The sequence below is a fragment of the Amblyraja radiata genome, chromosome 34, assembly GCF_010909765.2.
Source record: "Amblyraja radiata isolate CabotCenter1 chromosome 34, sAmbRad1.1.pri, whole genome shotgun sequence".
In the NCBI taxonomy this organism is placed as follows: Eukaryota; Metazoa; Chordata; class Chondrichthyes; order Rajiformes; family Rajidae; genus Amblyraja; species Amblyraja radiata.
In genome coordinates, this window is record NC_045989.1 from 11,893,699 (window position 1) to 11,912,320 (window position 18,622).

Genomic DNA, 18,622 nt, shown 5'->3' on the forward strand with positions numbered 1-18,622 from the left:
CGAGAGAGAGATAGAATCGAGAGATAGAGAGAGAGAGAGATAGAGAGAGAGAGATAGATAGAGAGAGATAGATAGAGAGATATAGAGAGAGAGAGAGAGAGATAGAGAGAGATAGAGAGAGAGAGATAGAGAGAGAGAGATAGATAGAGAGAGATAGATAGAGAGAGATAGATAGATAGAGAGAGATAGAGAGAGAGATAGATAGAGAGAGATAGAGAGAGAGAGATAGAGAGAGAGAGAGATAGAGAGAGTGAGAGAGAGAGATAGAGAGAGAGATAGAGAGAGCGAGAGAGAGAGCGAGATAGAGAGAGAGAGCGAGAAAGAGAGAGATAGAGAGCATAGAGAGAGAAAGCGAGAGAAAGTTAACGTGTTTAGGAGGGAGGGACTAACCATGAGAGGTGGGTACATAGCGTGGTGCTGCTGGGAATGAAAAGAGAAAAGATTTCAGATGTTACATTATTAAAACTCAACTCCCCCCGCCACCATCCCTTTGCCCTCCCAATTAAAAACACTTGACCCATTAAAACAAAGACAAGTGAGACACTTAACACGTAGTCATTGAAAAATCAAAGCGTTCAATTTAATTTCTCCCTCGGACAGAGATTGGGTCTCCAACACTCGATGGAGCAGCAATGGTGACACACGGCTCCAAAGGGTTCCATTCATGTTCGTAACGGAGCAGAATTAGGCCATTCGGCCCATCGAATCAACTCCGCCATTCAATCATGGTTGACCTATCTTTCCCTCTTAATCCCATTCTCCTGCCTTCTCCCCAACACCCCTGATACCCGTACTAATCAAGAATCAGTCAATCTCTGCCTTAAAATTATCCATTGACATGGCCTCCACAGCCAATGAATTCCACAGATTCACCACTCTGGTGATTCACCTCCTGCATCGCTTCACTTCCATCTCCAGCACTCGCGCCCACACATTGTCCTCGTCTGTCGCTCTTAGTCCAGTGGCCACTAGATGGTCCCTGCAAGCTGCACTCGGGATCAGAGCCCATAAGACCACCCTCCATAGACTCAGCAGCCAAAGCAGCCCACAAGAGAACTTCCCCAAAATGCCCGTGGGTCTACGTGTAAGTGGTTGGCCATTCCGCCTCAGATGATGGCACCTCGAGGTGCCAAGCTGCTGGATGATGGGTCCCTTCCCCATGCGATCATGCAAATGCTCCACACACTCACTCAGAGCTCCAGGCATCAGGGGTTTGGGGGAAACTAGGTGCCGTGCTTGATCTGAAGGATGTTAGAACTGCCTTATTCATTGGGAAATATTTGCGGACATTGGTAGCGTGTTCCCCACTCTACCTATCTCTGCACAGTAAACCAGATAGACACCAAATGCTGGAGTAACTCAGGTCAGGCAGCATCTCTGGAGAAAAGGAATAGGTGACGTTTTGGGTCGAGACCCTTCTTCATACCAGTAGGGTCTGAACCCAAAATGTCATCTATGCCTACCTGACCCAGGTTACTCCAGCACTGTGTCATCTATTGTGTGAACCAGCATCTGCAGTTCCTTCTGACATATTTCCTCTGCACAGTACACTCTCATTAAAACAACAGTAAAGACAGCAACTGTTTCTCAATAGTAGTGGTTTGACAGATAAATATTGGGCAGGACACTGAATTGCTCTTCTTTGAAACACTGCACCACGCATTAAGAGGCAGGTAGGCGTTGGTTGCATGCAGACCTGAAGGACAGCGTGTCTAACACAGGTAGGCGTTGGTTGCATGCAGGCCTGAAGGACAGCGTGTCTAACACTGTGTGGCATTTGGAGTGTCGTCCTCACACCAGGAGCATGCTCCCCTCCAGTGGTGTCCATGTCAGGGTCCACGAGCAGCATGGATCAGCCAGGGTCCAGTAGCCTGGAGCAGCCAAACACATGCAACCAACTCAGGCTCTCAAGTCCCCCCCCAATGCACCGACCAAGTGACTGTCATATCATGCCAGCCTCCTCTCTAGCACCCAGCTACGTAGAGAATTGACCCAGTCTCTGCAAGTTTAAAAGAACGAGACGATACACTATTGAAATACGGGGCTTGGGGAGGGGGGGGGGGAGAGATGGGGTGCCCCCGGAACCAGGGTCTCAGTGTCTGTGTGGGATGGAACTGCCGATGCTGGTTTAAACCGAAGATAGACAAAACGCTGGTGGAAGTCAGAGTGACAGGCAGCATCTCCGGAGAGAAGGAATGGGTGATGTTTGGGGTCGAGACCCTTCTTCAGTGTACGTGGACGGCCAAGCTGGAGCGATGAAGACTTTTCTTGAGCCGGTAGGTGGGTATCTTTGGAGTACTCTACCCAAGGGAGCCGTGGAGATCAGGCACCCAGTACAGTCAAGATAGCTCAATAGCTTTTAAGGGGGATGGAAATAAAGTGCAGGAAAATGGCACTGAGGGGAGTAGGTCAACCAGGAATGGCAGAGCAGTCGACAAATGGCCAACTCCTGGCTTATATTAGACAATAGGTGCAGGAGTAGGCCATTCGGCCCTTCGAGCCAGCACCGCCATATTCTGATAGAACACAAAAGTAGGTCATTCGGCCAAATAGAGCCATCCTGAAGCTTCCTGGGGTCTAGGAACCAGAGAATAGACGTCAGGTCAGGAGCTGAGCCTCTCATCCCAACCTCCCCGCGCGGGACTGAATGCAGAGAGATCCCAACGGTGCTTCACTGGAAAATGATCTGATGCAACGTCACAGTTTACGCTCCAGGAGTCACAAGCTCTTCCTCCAATTCCTCCTTCTTTCTCCCTGGTGTCAACCTGATTTCCCCTCAAGACCATCAGCAGTAATTGCCCCATCCAGTGGGAATGAGTTCTACATTACTGCTCATGCGAATAAACACTCAACTGTTTTTTTTTCCTTATCACACTGGTGACTTCCATGAGATGGAATATAGTGTAGCAGAGTGTGGAGTCAGGCATTTTGGTAGAAGGAACAAAGACATAGGCTATTGTCTAAAAGGGGAGAAAATCCCAAAATCGGTGCAGGATTTCCAAAATGTTAATCTGCAAGTCAAATTGGTAGTAAATAAGTCAAACACAATGCTAGCATCTATTTCAAGAGGGCTAGAATACTACAAATAGGGATGTAATACTGAGGCTCTATAAGGCGCTGGTAAGGCTGCATTTGGAATATTGTGAGCAATTTTGGGCACCACATCTGAGGAAGGATTTGCTGGCCCTGGAGAGGGTCCAGAGGAGGTTTACAAGAATGATCTCAGGAATGAGTGGGTTAACTTACAATGACCACACTGGGCTTATACTTGCTGGAGTTTCGAAGAATGAGGGGGGACCTCATTGAAACGTACCGAATAGTGAAAGGCTTGGATAGGGTGAATGCGGAGAGGATGTTGCCACTAGTGGGAGAGTCTTGGACTAGAGGTCATAGCCTCAGAATTGAAGGACGTTCCTTCAGGAAGGAGACAAAAATACATTTCTTTAGTCAGACAGCAAGCTGTGCAAAATGTGTTGGAAGGAAGACACAAGAGACCACGGGAGCTAGAGCCTCGAGTGAAACATAACGCTGGAGGAACACAGTGGGTCAGGCAGTATCAGAAATGGACAGGCGACGTTTTGGGTCGGGACCCTTCCTCACACAGGTGGAAGCCCAGGAGCAGCATATCCCAGCTTCCCAGAGAGGAAGGAAAAGTATCAACCAGGGAGGTAGGTGGGGGAAGGGGAAGATAGTGGGAAGTGGTGGTTTAAATATTGAGCCAGGGAATCTGCTGAACTTTGGCACACGTTAATCTAATAACGTAGCCCACTTGACTGGCAATGGCAACACATTAGTGAGAACACAGTCATGTGATGTTTACTCAAGTGAGGCACGGACAAGAGGCTCATTAATCTGCAATGTGTGAGGCAGGCAGGCGGCATGTGACTCGGTGTTGTTGACGACGGGCCTGTGTTCCGTGGCCTGGGAGAGAAATCAAATCTCCACAGTTCCACATTGCAGACACCCCACCCCGTGACTTATTTCACGCCAAAGGTGTGATCCACTTCGGAGAAAGGCCGAGCCATAGGAGTCGGGGAAGGGGCGACTGAAAGAGGCCCTCTCCACAACACTCCGTACTTTCCAAACCATCCAACCAAAAAAAACTGCAGCAGGCGACTGGGAAAAATGTCGCCAACTACCCCCCCCCGAATTAAAATAGTGGAATCTCGCAGCCTGTCCTGAGGAAATCTAGCCACAGTCTCGGGCCATCTGCAGTGCAAGCCCGTGGAATCATAACTAGAGTCAACTGGGCCCAGTGCCCAGCCAAGGAGAATGGAATGGGCCGAGGCTCGAACAAGAATTCAGATTCGCAACACACACCAACAAGAAATTAATTCACTTATAGACTCAGTCTGAAGAAGGGTCTCGACCCGAAACGTCACCCATTCCTTCTCTCCAGAGATGCTGCCTGTCCCGCTGAGTTACACCAGCATTTTGTGTCTATCTTCGGTTTAAACCAGAATCTGCAGTTCCTTCCTATAAGAAATTAACTTCATTCAGGCGGCACAATCAGAGTTGCCACCTTACTGCGCCTGAGACCTGGGTTTGACTGCGGGTGTTGTCTATACAGCGTTTGTATGTTCTCCCTGTGACAACTTGCTCTGGATTCCTCCCACACTCCAAAGACGTGCGGGTTTGTAGGTTAACTGGCCTGGGTTAAAAAATTGTAAACTGTCCCAAGCGTACAGGATAGTGCTAGAGTATGGGGTGATCGCTGGTCGGATCGGACTCAGTGGGTCGAAGGTCCCGTCTCCATGCTGTATCTCTAAAGTCTAACAACGTGGACCAAATAACTCAAGCACAACTGTAGCAAACAAGATAAAAAGCACTCTACAACAGATTTCAGTCTCGGTTTCGTACAGTGTCGCGGTAGTTTATCTACTGGGCTGATGCGTGATCCAACTGGCCCAGGGACATTCGCTAGTCCAGAGTAGTCCCTTCAACAGAGTTATATATTGTTAGTTATACAGAGCAGAAACAGGCCCTTCGGACCACCAAGTCCACGCCAACCAGTGATCACCCCGTATACTAGCCCTACCCTACGCACTAGTGGCAATTTGCAATTGCACCAAAGCTAATTAACTTACAAACCTGTACATCTTTGGAGAGTGGGGGGGAAACTTGGGATCCTGGAGAAAACCCACACAGGTCACGTTGGGAGAACGTACAAACTCCGTACAGACAGCACCCGCAGTCGGGTTCGAACCCGGGTCTCTGGCGCTGTAAGGCAGCAACTCTGCCGCTGCACGCCACTGTGCCGAGCAGTTGCTGCTCTGTATCCGACTCGGGTTACAGGCATCTGCCTTCACTTTGCCCAGGATTTGCGAGCAGCTTCCCGCAAGCGAAAAGCCTCTGATCTTTTGCCACCCACTTTAACTGTTTCTCGTGGAGTAGCCGCGTGTTGGGAGGGTGTTAACCCGCAGGGGGTTTCCTGTCAGACGGGGAACAGGCTCCAAGTTACCAACGGCAACCGAGGCACCGACAACCGCGGGGAGGACGCACGCCTCGGACACGGCTCCTCCTCACGCAGGGAGCAGGCCCGGGTCATCCTTCCACCGTTGCCCTGCAGGCAGCAGGAATCAAAGACCAACCTCCTCGGCATTGCTTTGAAAGCAATAGACAGCGGCTCAGTTACTGTACTGATGGCCAGAAGTCTGTTCCACCAGGAAAGCTGGGAATTTAAGCTGCTGTAATTAAATGCATCTGGAATAGAAAGCTGCCATCCGCAACCGGCAGCAGGAAACTGCTGAGTTGTTCCAGGAAAAGCCGTCAGGTTCACTAACGTCCACCAAGGGAGGGAAGCTGCCAGCCTCACCCCGCGCCCACATCTCCTCCGTCCTGGGGCAATCATCAGCATTCACGCCCCTATAGAAATGAGGGAACATCCCCCAGGTACAGGCGAGGGAGGTGACAACAGCACAAAAAGCACATCCTTCACTTACACTTCATCAGCTTGATCAACACCAAAGGATCACAGTGTGGGTTTCCAGATGCCATGGGGCTTTATACTGATGTGCAAGGCCACCAACAAGGTGAGCTTCAGAGCTGTAAAGCACAGAAACAGGACCTTCGGCCCACCTCGCCCATGATGCCCCATCTACGCTAGTCCCAGTTGTCCACGTTTGGTCCATATCTCATCCATCTTCCCCATTAAGTACACATTTGCTAATCACCCCAAATACAATATGAACAATGTCTAGGTTTATATACAAACTTCAATGTACCTTAACACTTGAATGGGTGTAGGATGGAACTGCAAATGCTGGTGTATACAGAAGAGAGACACAAGTACTGGAGTAACTCAGCAGGACAGGCAGCATCTCTGGAGAAACAGGATGGATGACAGATGACCAAGGAAGGGTGGAGCCCATAATGGCCCATTGTTGGCTGGTGAAGAGTTGATAACAAAGGGATACACGGATGCAAACAATGGAACTACTATGAACTAGTGGAATGTTTACTGGAGAAGTGATGAAGTCTCATGAAATAATTGACCAAGCTGCTGGTCACCCCGCCTACAAATAAGTTTGAAAGGAGCATCTTAAAAGGAAAGGGAAAAAAAGCACAATAAAGGTCCAAGGAGGGAATTCTAGAGCTCGAGACACAGTGACTGATGGTAGAGATGATTAGGCTGAATGATGTTAATAATATATTTCTTATATTATTAACATAATTCAGCCAACCTGTTTGTTTAATTAAAAGTAACTTTTCCAGAGATCCACACAGGGAGTAATGGGGGAGTCAGATTCGGAGAGATTGCAAAATAATGACAGATGTCTACGATTTTTTTGTCCCCTCAATGCCCGGGCAGCAACGATTTCTCCTTATCCGGTACTGGATGCCACTCAGTGTTGAGATGAGAGCAAGGCATGGTCCCAAGAGGCAGAGGAATTAAAATGTCTTCAGTAGTCCCAGCCCCAGTGTCGAGTGTACGATGATGAGCTATTTATTTTAAGCCAACCAGCACAAAACAATGGGCCAAACGGCCTCCATCTGTGTCCTAAATATCCCCCCTCCCCCCCGCCCCTCCCCCTCCCATTTCTACAACTAGCCAGCAATGCATCTCGGGAATAGATAGGATGAAAGCCGAGGGAACAATGCCGGCTTGATTGGAAGATCAATGAGGATCAGCGAACCTTTGAACCGCAAGGCGACAAAGAAACAGAAATCCATCCGTTAGTTCCAGCAGAAAAATCACACCGAGAATCTCTCTGGTTAAAGATTAAATCTGTGGAGTTACACAACCCACAGGAGAACGACATGTCCAGACTGTTTATGTCTGCAAGGCTGGTAAGTTATCAGCTGCAGAAATTACAGTGCCCTCCATAATGTTTGGGACAAAGACCCATCATTTATTTATTTGCCTCTGTAATCCACAATTTGAGATTTGTAATAGAAAAAAAAAAAAAATCATATGTGGTTAAAGTGCACATTGTCAGATTTTAATAAAGGCCATTTTTATACATTTTGGTTTCACCATGTAGAAATTACAGCTATACATATACATATAGTCCCCACATTTCAGGGCACCATAATGTTTGGGACACAGCAATGTCATGTAAATGAAAATAGACAAGTTTAGTATTATGTTGCATATCCTTTGCAAGCAATGACTGCTTGAAATCTGCGATTCATGGACATCACCGGTTGCTGGGTGTCTTCTCTGGTCTTCAGCGGACAGTGGTCATTGACAAACCCACACCCGACTCCTGAAGATTGTCACAGTATGTCATGTTGTCACTTGATGATGGAAAGGCAGGAGGAAAGACTAGGCGCTGAGAGATCTCTTATACCTGCATTGAGGCAATTAAACACACCTGAGCAATTACAAACTCCTGTGAAGCCATGTGTCAAAAACATTGTGGTGCCCTGAAATGGAGGGGGACTATGTATAAACACAGCTGGAATTTCTACATGGCGAAACCAGAATGTAATAAAACCTGATAATGTGCACTCTAACCACATGTGATTTTTTTTTCTATTACAAATCTCAAATTGTGGAGTACAGAGCCAAATGGATAAATGATGGGTCTTCGTCCGAACATTATGGAGGGCACTGTAATTTCTTTAACAAAAATAAACCTCATTAGCAAGTTTCAGAAACAAATTCCAAGTCTCTATTGCTCAGTAACGTGGGCAGAGTCACACACGTACCTCGGCCCTGCTTACGAGAGAGAGCACTAACTGACCCAGAGACGCACACAAACGGACCAGAGCTCTACAAATATTTTTTAAAGCAAATTACATTCACACAGCTTGGCCTTGGAGGGGAGGAGAGGGGGGGGGGGAACAAATACCCACCGCCACAAAATACCTTTCCACACATTTCCCAGCACAGCTGCCGCACATTTTAAAAAGATTGTCTTACACGGCGCTCAGCTGGTTACAACTGGGAATGTGTGTTACAAAAGCAGATTATGTGAAAAGCCCGAGGCTTTTGCCTGTTTCACACAAGCAAAAGTCGTGGATGGCAGGAGACAGTGGGGGAAAGGAGAGGAGTTCCAAAAAGCATCATGCATCCACAAATTAGCAAGTGTCGGGGGAGGGGGGGGTGTAAAAACCCCAACCCTGCCCCCCCCCCCCCACCCCACCCCTTCTCAAGCACGGAGGCATTTTACACAGTCTCGTCTGAAGGCCCCACAACCAGAAACAGATGCGAGGTATTTTAATCCCGACAACCAGGTTCTAAGAGCAAGGATTTAAATTCTCTCAAATCAACGGCTTCACTGGAGAGAATTTAAGGTGGGCCTCGATCGCCCCACCCGCTTGTCGTTAGCATCAGAGCAAGGACAAAGCCCTCCCTAAAGGCCTGACTAAGTGGATTGGCATGATTAATGCTGGGACGTTGCACAGAGACCACCAGAGACAGCCTCTGGTTGGGGGGGGGGGGGGGGGGGGGGGGGGGGGTTGGGGGGAAGGGAGTGACCGTGTTATACACCACCTCCCTTCAGCATTCAAAGCCGCTCTTTGAAAGACAATACCCTCACACCCCATCCACTCTGCAACGGGCGGTCAGGCGGACAACCTCGGCAGAGGTGCCCCCGTGATTGCAGCCCAGCGATCGTTTATCAGACAGGCTGATTGAATGGCTGGCTAGTTAATGACAGCCCAACAATCCCATTCAGGCAGATTCGAGGAAGCGATTACCTCTAAAATGGGGGTCACAGGCCTAACTCATTTGCTTTAATTGAATCCCAATATCTCCCTCCAGCTGCTGTGACCTGTAACCTGGCCTATAAACCACGCTTTTAAAAAAAAGGCTAATCAAACCACGACTTTATTCTACAACCTCCTACACATCTCGCTGCAACAGGGGAAAGAAACCTATAAAAAGCATTAAGAGCTCTCGAGAAAGGGCTGGAAATATCGATTCCATATCTTCAGTATCAGAGACAGTTGATCAATTCATACACGGGGCAGAAGGGCAAGATAGAACACATTTGTCACGAGGCTTTCAACTCTGCCGACATGGCTGTCTCTCTGTACTTGTGTAAATCTCCGAAGCTTAATGGATAATGTTATTTTTAATGCTGAAAACGGTTCCTTTTCCTACCTCAACCCTGTTGGAGACAGACACAGAAGTCCCTGCATGCCAAATGGCTCCAAATTCACACAACATCCACACGCTGGTAATTGGACCAGCTCGACGGTAACTTAACCCAATTATTTTCTGTTGCGACTCGCATCAAAACACAACATTGCCGGAGCCAATCGTGCAGCCACGGCATGAAAGGATGGTGAACGGGGAACTCCTTCACACAGCCGGCTGGTTTAGCCTTGCACAAATTGCTGGGTCATTAAAGCAGTGCCAGTGGTGAAATCAGCTTCAGACTTGCCATCTGATCTGGCGTTCTCAAATTCAGTGCCCCACAGCGTGCCATTGATTGCAAATGCAAATCTACCCCATTATTACCCTTCAATGTGGAGACCACAGCAGCAATCACGTTGACAGTCTCACTGAAATGGTTTTCGTTTGGTTTCAAAGACACAAAATGGAAACAGGCCCTTCGGCCCACCATGTCCATGCTGTCCATCCGTTCACTAGTTCGATGTTACTCCACGTTTGCATCCACGTCCTACAAATTAGGGGCAATTTTTACAGAGGTCAATTAACCGACACACCAGGACGTCTGTGGGGTTTGCGAGGAAGCTGGAGCACCTGGAGGAAATCTATAGAGAGAACGTGCGAATGCCGCACAGAGAGCGGCCAAAATTGGGGATCGAACCCGGGTCTCTGACGCTGTGAGGCAGCAGCTCTAGCAGCTTCATCACCAAGTTGCCTTGGAAGTGACAAAACACTCATTTTCCTCCAAGATCATATAATGGTGCACAGGTCAAGAATGTAACATTTCACTGGTTTGCAATGCTCCCGCAGAGTTATTGGGACCAATGTGAAAATAAAGTCTCATCGTTGCTCAATGACGTTGACGAAATATTAGAGCCCTCCAATCGCCCAGGTCTAGAGTCATCTTCAGACGGATAAATGGACAATCGGTTTGGAGTACAGGAATTTAAGTCACTTTCCACTCCAGGAAGAGGGGATGCCCTGCAACTATTCTCAGGGAACATTGCCTAAATTCCTGTGAGCAGAGGCAAATGGGAAGCTAAACTTGCCACCTTCTGCAGATGTACAAAATGTGCCCATGAGCTGAAGTTGTACTTAATTGCTTTGGATGTTTAAGAAGGAACTGCAGATGCTGGAAAAACTAAGGTAGACAAAAAGGCTGGAGAAACTCAGCGGGTGAGGCAGCATCTATGGAGCGAAGGAAATAGGCAACGTTTCGGGCTGGCCCGAAACGTTGCCTATTTCCTTCGCTCCATAGATGCTGCCTCGCCCGCTGAGTTTCTCCAGCCTTTTCGTCTACTTTGGGATGTTTATGGGTTAGGGCCTGTACTTTCCCCACCACTATCTTGTGCACTGTAAAGGGCCTGTCCCACTTACGCGATTTTTTTCGGCGACTGCCGGCACCCGTCATAGTCGCAGCAGGTCGCCCAAATTTTTCAACATGTTGAAAATCCAGCGTCGACCAGAAAAAGGGTACGACTCTTTGGGAGACTACCCACGACCGTAGAGGCGCCTACCCGCGACATGTCTCCATTCTCCGGGGAGTCACGGGGAGTCGGTACAAACTCCGTACAGACAGCACCGGTAGTCAGGGTCAAACCCGGGTCTCTGGCGCTGTATGGCAGCAACTCTACCGCTGCGCAAGTCCAAGCACACGGCCGGCCACAAAATGCTTTCAAGAGAGAGCTAGATGGGGCTCTTAAAGATAGCGGAGTCAGGGGATATGGGGAGAAGGCAGGAACGGGGCACTGATTGGGGATGATCAGCCATGATCACATTGAATGGCGGTGCTGGCTCGAAGGGCCAAATGGCCTACTACCTGCACCTATTGTCTATTGTTCCATCGCTTCACCTGTCAACAGGTAAATGAATGGAAGGCGTGACTGAGTAACGCTCGGCAATGAGCTTCACCAACATCACCACTGGCCAATTCCATAAAGACCATCTTTGCGAAACATTACTAAGCACCACCATCCTTTCAACAAGGTGACTGCAACGCTCACTCGTACTTAGTGCTAAGTAATAAGAAGGTGTACACACTGTGAGAGGCAGATTGGGAACTCCACGTACCCCGATGATCGAGTTTAGCTCCGTCATCGTCACTTGCTTGGCACGCTCAACGGCTTGAGCTACTTGCTGCTGGTGCTGGGAGACGGGGAGAGGATGACACTTTAATCACCGGCCGTCAACTTAAATCTGCAACTCTGCATTCAGAGAATTCCATGACAACCAGAAAAACGTTTCAACAATCGCTTTCAATTCAAAGATAACATTACAGCCCAGGGCACAGGCAAGGGGCCTAACTTGGTCAGGCAACTTGTTCGGAATGGATGTGTTAGGCCCGAAGACCCTATTTCCATGCTGCATAGCTCTTAGAACTGATAAGCCTTTATTATTCTTCAAACGGCAGAAGTAGTATCACAAGATCTGACCACAACTGAAATGACTAGGCAATACAGCATGGAAACAAGTCTTTCAGTCCACACCGACCAGCGATCACTAGCGATATCCTACACATCAGTGAGAATTGTTTTTTTTTTTACAAACAGTAGCCAACTGGGAGGAAACCCAGAATCTGGGAGGAAACCGGAGCACCCAGAGAAAACCCACATGGTCACAGGGAGAAGATACAAACTCCACACAGTCAGGATCGAACCCGGGTCTCCGGCGCTGTAAGGCAGCAACTCTACTGCTGCAACACTGTGCTGCTGCCCACAATCTATATTTACATTTCTCAGTAGGTACACTGGGTGTCAAATCCACATGTATTCCCCAGCAACAAGCAATCCACAGGAAGCAATGAGGGCTGGAGAGAGAGGTGGCACTGGATCAAGGCCACTAGCTCTGGACATGAACAAAGTAACCAACACAACTCCAGACCCGCCACATGCCCCACTGGAGGATGGAACATCAGAGCTCACCGTCTCTGACAAGGGGATGGACATCACTGCAGCATGAACTAGAGAACAGAGGTTTAAAGATCGAGGGGAAAGATTTAAACAAGATCGAAGAGGTCGTAGCCTCAGAATAAATGGATGTAACTTTAGAAAGGAGTTGGAGGAAATTCTTTAGTCAGAAGGTGATGAATCTGTGAAATTCATTTCCACAGCAAGCTGAGGAGGCCAAGTCAATGGATATGTTTGAGGCAGAGAACGACAGGGTCTTGATTAGTTGGGGTGCCAGGGGTTATGAGGAAAGGCAGGAGATCGGAGTTGAGGGAACGATAGACCAGCCATGATTAAATGGTGGAGTAGACTGGATGGGTTGAATGGCCTAATTTAGCTCCTATAACTTATGAAGAAGCAGGTTTGTCCATGGGGAACAAGCTGTCAGAGGGGGGTAGAGATGGCATGATTATAATGTTTAAAGGACATTTGGGCAGGTACATGGATAGGAAAGATGTAGAGGGGTTTGAGAATGTAACTGGGGTGAACACAGATGGGCATTAATGGCTGGAATGGGCAAGTTGGACTACAAGGCCTCTTCATGTGTGTCTAAACAGAGGCAGGCCCCACAGCTCACCAATCCACCCACCATGGGAGAAGCACCTACCCAGTGCTGACATTGGGCGATGTAGGGTTACATGAAGAAGCCGCCACCCCTCACGGCACAGCAGTCAATGGCCCTCACTTGTCGAGATCATCTTCTGTTTCAAAGAGCTGCACAGCATGAAAAGAGGCCCTTCGTTCCAACTCTCCGATGCCGATCAAGAAGCCTATCTATACCCATCCTATTTGCATTTTCATACCCCTCTAAACCGTTCCTGCCCATGTACCTCCCAAACATTGTAATTGTATCCACCTCCTCCCTTCTCCGACAGCTTGTTCCATATACCTCCACTTTGTGTTAAAACCATGCCTCTCTGATCTCCTCCAAGTCTTTCCCCTCCCACATTACACCAATGCCCTTCGAGTTTAGACTGCGATAGACTATCCACGCCCCTCATAATGTGATCTCAATCATGGACGAGTAATTGTCCAAATCCTCGAGCCCTTCCCAAACCCTAATTCTTCTCTAAACATTCATTGCCCTGGCGCTGTGCTCAACACCACTGCCAATATCCTTCTTCAATCTCCGACCTCCACAGTACACAGGCAAGATGTTGCCCAGTGTAGATGGCCAGCTGCAGACAAGCCCGAAACAAACAGCTACTGTACAGTACAACATGGAGTGAGCAGGGACACTTACCTCTTGTGAAAGAAAAGGCATGATCTGTGCCAAGATGGTGTTTAATCTTTTCGCGATCTCCATCTGAATAGGGAGGAGAACAAAAGGAATAGGTTGATTAGTATTTGAGAACAGCCTCTTCACACAAGATTGAAGATGAAGCATAAAGTCTTGTGCAGACAACAAATGGAATTGAGATCAGAGAAGGGGCGGCACAGTGGTAGCGTTCAATCCTGACCATGGGTGCTGTCTGTATGGAGTTTGTCTGTTCTCCCTCTGTCCAAGTGGGCTTTCTCAGGGTGCTCTGGTTTACTCCCACACTCCACAGACATACAGGTTTGTAAGTTAATTTGGCTTCGGTAAAATTGTAAACTCTCCCTAGGGTGTGGGATAGTGCTAGTGTACGGGGTGACCACTGGTCGGCACGGCTAGGTAGGCCGAAATGCCTGTTTCCACACTGAATCTCTAAAGTCTAAACTAACAAACACCTGATTAATGCTTGCACAGTATGTATTTTATGGATAGGGAAAGCGATTACAATAAATTATTTCCAAGGACAATGGCAACAGTCAGGTAGAAGGGCCTTCTGGAAGGAAGGAATACAAGCCTATCCGTGTTCACCTATCACTTGCCAGGCTTTGTCTTGCCCTACTTCTCCCCCAGCTGTCTTCCCCCCCCCCTCCCCACCACCATCAGTCTGAAGAAGATTCAAGACCTAAAATGGCACCTATCCATGTTCTCCAGAGATGCTGCCTGACCTGCTGAGTTACTCCAGCACTCTATTTTTTTTTTTTTCAAAACAAGATGAATTAGGTTCTCCAGGGCATGCCCAGTGAAACAAAGGTCGCAGACCTTTATGTTATGTGCTGGCAGATAAGAGTTGGTCTTGGCATCGCTTTCAGCCCAGACATCATGGGCCCAAGGGCCTGCTCATGTACGGTGCTATGTTCCATGTTCCATGTTCCCAAAATGGAACTGAATCCCAAGACTGGGAAGAGATGAGGGAATCTGAGACTGGGAACCAAATACTAATTTGTTCAATTAAGGAACCTTATGAAGGGGTTGTAGAGGGGGAAAAACCCCACAAAAAAAACACCTTAACTAGACACTGAAAAACCTCCTGGGTATAGTCCCAAATGCTCCACAAGTCAAAGGATCCTGTCTTCTGGTTACAGTTCCGTTTGATTAAACATGCAATTCTCCAAGCTGTCCAATTAACGGCACACATTGTCATGTAAGCAAATTACAGGGCGCATAATAAAGAGGCCATGTTATAAACCTTTATCTCCGGGGGGTGGGGGGGGGGGTGGGGGGAGGACGACCAACCTCATCCGGATCACGGCACGCACCAGCCTACAAACACATCAGTCTTGACAATCAGCAACTATTGCAACACACTGTTCTTAAGAGCACCAGCAATCTTGCAGGCTCCTGTACACAGGAAGGCATAAGTAATACGTCAACTTACTTCAAAAGGCCTACACCTGAACACTTCAGCTCATGGGGGCATCTATTAAAATTTCATTACAACATGATTGCCAAGTCACCTGCTTCCTTGCCTCTTGTCACAAACCTACATGCAATCTTTTCGTGGCAAACAGCTGTGAGAATAGCCTCTGCTCCCCCCACAACCCCACAAGCACAATAGCCTCTGCTCCACCCACAACCCCGCAAGCAGCACTGTGTGGGCACACCAGCAACATGAAGGGTCTCGATCGGAAACGTCACCCATTCCTTCTCTCGAGACATGCTGCCTGTCCCATAGACATAGAAAATAGGCGCAAGCCATTCGGCCCTTCGAGCCCGCATCCGCCATTCAATTGTGGATGATCATGGCTGACCATCCACAATCAGTGCCCCGTTCCGGGGTCAAGCTAACTGGTCTATAATTCCATTTTCTCTCTCCCTCCTTTCTTAAAAAGTGGGATAACATTAGCTATCCTCCAACACACAGGAACCGATCTAGAATATATAGAACATTGGAAAATGATCACCAATGCGTCCACGATTTCTAGAGCCACCTCCTTGAGTACCCTGGGATGCAGACCATCATGCCCTGGGGACTTATCAGCCTTCAGTCCCATCAGCGTTACTCCAGCATTTTGTGTTTATCTTTAGTTTAAACCAGCATCTGCAGTTTCTTCCTACACAACATCATGCAACATACAGACATAGACACACTGTGTAGATTTCCACCAGAATGGAATTTGTCAAAGAGGTTTAAAACTAAAATCCCAGTTGCAAACATCAAACAGTTGTCAAACAAACCAAGGAACAGTAAACAAATTCCCAATATGTGTGGAAAGGAACTGCAGATGCTGGTTTATACTGAATATAGACACAAAGTGCTGGAGTAACACAGCGGGTCAGGCAGTCTCCCTGGAGAAAAAGGATGGGTAACTTTTCAGGTTGGAACCCTTCTTCAGGCCATAGAAGTCTGAATGGTTCCACCCCGAAACACCACCCATCATTTTCTCCAGAGAAGCTGTCTGACCCGCTGTGTTACTCCAGAACTGCGAGTCTAAATTCTCAATAAGCTTGGCTATCATGGCTATCTCATCCCACCTCTCAGAACTACAAGCCGATGGATTTTATATGGCAAACAACTGGTCACTCCACAAACACAAGACATTTGAATGCAGGAGTTGAGGGTTTTGGGGGAGTGAAGGGAGAAGATAATATGCTCCTGGTCTCTACGACATGATGATCTGGAGCAGCTCAGCTTTGAATTCCAAGGGTTAAATACTCCCTTGTTCGGCACTCTGGCCCTAAACCATTAACCTTGGTGCCGTGCCGAATGAGCGGCAGGTGGAACCGCTACAGTGCAGCTTTCCCATCTGCAAATGCAGAGATCCCGACAAAGACCTCCAACTTCAGATGTTGTAAATTCCACAGCACAGCGGCCACAACTCCCGTGACCTGGGTTCAATCCTGACCCTGTATAAAGTTTGTACGGTACATGCTCCCTGTGTATACGGTCTGTATAGTGCAAGATAAAGTCCAATACAGTCTGATTAAAGATGTCTCTTAAATGTTCTTTCTCATTTCTGCCTCTCCCACCTCACTTGGCAGCATGCTCCCGGTACTCAGTAATGTAGAAGAATATTCCTCCGTCTCACTCTATACCTATGACCTCTAGTCTTTGGCATTTCCACAGTGCCTCAATGCCTCTCATCATTTACAAACATCTATCAGGTCACCCCTCAGCCTCCGAAGTACCAGCGAGAACAATGCAAGTTCATCCAACCTCTCCTTGTAGCTGATATTCCCCATTAAACATTTACAGGCAAAGACTTGCTTCTATATTTCCCCATGATCTCAGGGCAGTGAAGGTTCTGCAGTAACAGAGCACCAGGTTCAGACATTGATGATTTGTAGGTAATACCAGCAACTATATGCACGTAGCAAGCTCCCAAAAACACAGCAACGTGTTAGCAATCAGATGCATCTTTTTTGGGTCAAATCTATTTGGAGGCCATTGGCTTAGGATGAGAGGGTGATAAGATTTAAAGGGAACCTCAGGGTCATGATTTCCCCACACAGGGTGTATGGAAGAGGTTCCCAGAAGGATGATGGAGGCAGGTTCCACAATAGCGTTTAAAAGACATCAGGTCTGGTACATGGAGAGGGGGAAAGGTTTAGGAAGGATATGGGCAGGCAATTGCGATTAGTGTAGACATCGAGCATCGGGTGGTGTGGGCAGGCAGGAGTATCTTCAGTGCGGCAACCAAACAGGGATATAATCCATGGCACTGGAGTGACCATGAATTCATAAAACATTGAATTCTGAATTCCGCTCCAATCTTGACTGATCTATCTTTCCCTCAACCCCATTCTCCTGCCTTCTCCCCATAACTCTCGACATCCTTACTAATCACGAATCCATCAATCTCCGCCTTAAAAATATCCATTAACTTGACCTCCATGGCCCATCTGTGGCAATTAATTCCACAGATTCACCAGCTTCTGACTAAAGTAATTCCTCTTCATCTCCTTTCTAAACGTACACCATTTTATTGAGGCTATGCCCTCTGGCCCATAGACACTCCCACTAATGGAAACAGCTACTTGAGCTCAGAAATATCTCAAATCCACAACCTACTAATTCAGCGACACGCACGCTAACAAAAAATGCACAGCTGACTCACACTGTATTGGAAAGTCTAAAGTCTAACCCTGGAATATCTGAATATGTTTGCGATACAAAGGACAAAAATGAGCCAATCTGTTCATTGTGGAGGTTCCCAGATATCAGGCCGAGATAGAGATATTATCCAAACTAGTGTGAACGGGTGATCAATGGACAGCATGGACTCGATGGGCTGAATGGACCCACTTGCAAGCTGTATCACTAAACACAAGAAATTGTAGGTGCTGGAATCGGAAACCAAAACCAACTGCTGGAGAGCGAGGTGGGGATGGGGATAGAAGTTCAAGTTCAAGAGAGTTTATTGTCATGTGTCCCTGATGGAGATATCCTTGCTTTGCTTCAGCACAACAGAACATAGTAGGCATGAATACAGAACAGATCAGTGTGTCCATATACCATTATATAAATATATACACACATGAATAAATAAACCGATAAAGTGCAAATACACAGATTAATGGGCTATTAATGTTCAGAGTTTTGTCCGAGCTGAGTTTAATAGCCTGATGGCTGTGGGGAAGTAGCTATTCCTGACCCTGGTCATTGCAGTCTTCAGGCTCCTGTACCTAGAAAGAGCTTGAAGCAGGGTCTCTACCAAAAACATTGACAGATTTAGTGCAGTGAATCTAGAAAACTGATTAAATTAAAAAGACGTCCTGTATTTTGGGGACAAGGGCAGCTCACTTGGATAATATGGTCGGTACGTAAAAGGAGGACGATTGATGTTGCCTCCTGTGTGC

General features: G+C 47.6%; 1 protein-coding gene across 14 annotated transcripts in view; it reads right to left on the bottom strand.

The window, feature by feature from the left end:
- Nucleotides 1-18,622, bottom strand: part of LOC116991594 (transducin-like enhancer protein 3) — a 69,390-nt gene that overhangs the window by 29,927 nt on the left and 20,841 nt on the right. For 5 of the 14 annotated variants that reach the window (XM_033050331.1, XM_033050325.1, XM_033050330.1 and 2 more), the window contains exons 5-6: nucleotides 13,754-13,816; nucleotides 11,606-11,710 (exon numbers count right to left, since the gene is read on the bottom strand). In XM_033050331.1, coding sequence (XP_032906222.1) covers nucleotides 11,606-11,710; nucleotides 13,754-13,816 — 168 coding nt within the window. Of the gene's footprint in view, nucleotides 1-390; nucleotides 421-11,605; nucleotides 11,711-13,753; nucleotides 13,817-18,622 lie in introns of all 14 variants that reach the window. The other 9 variants (XM_033050332.1, XM_033050328.1, XM_033050327.1 and 6 more) reach the window with 5 other exon arrangements.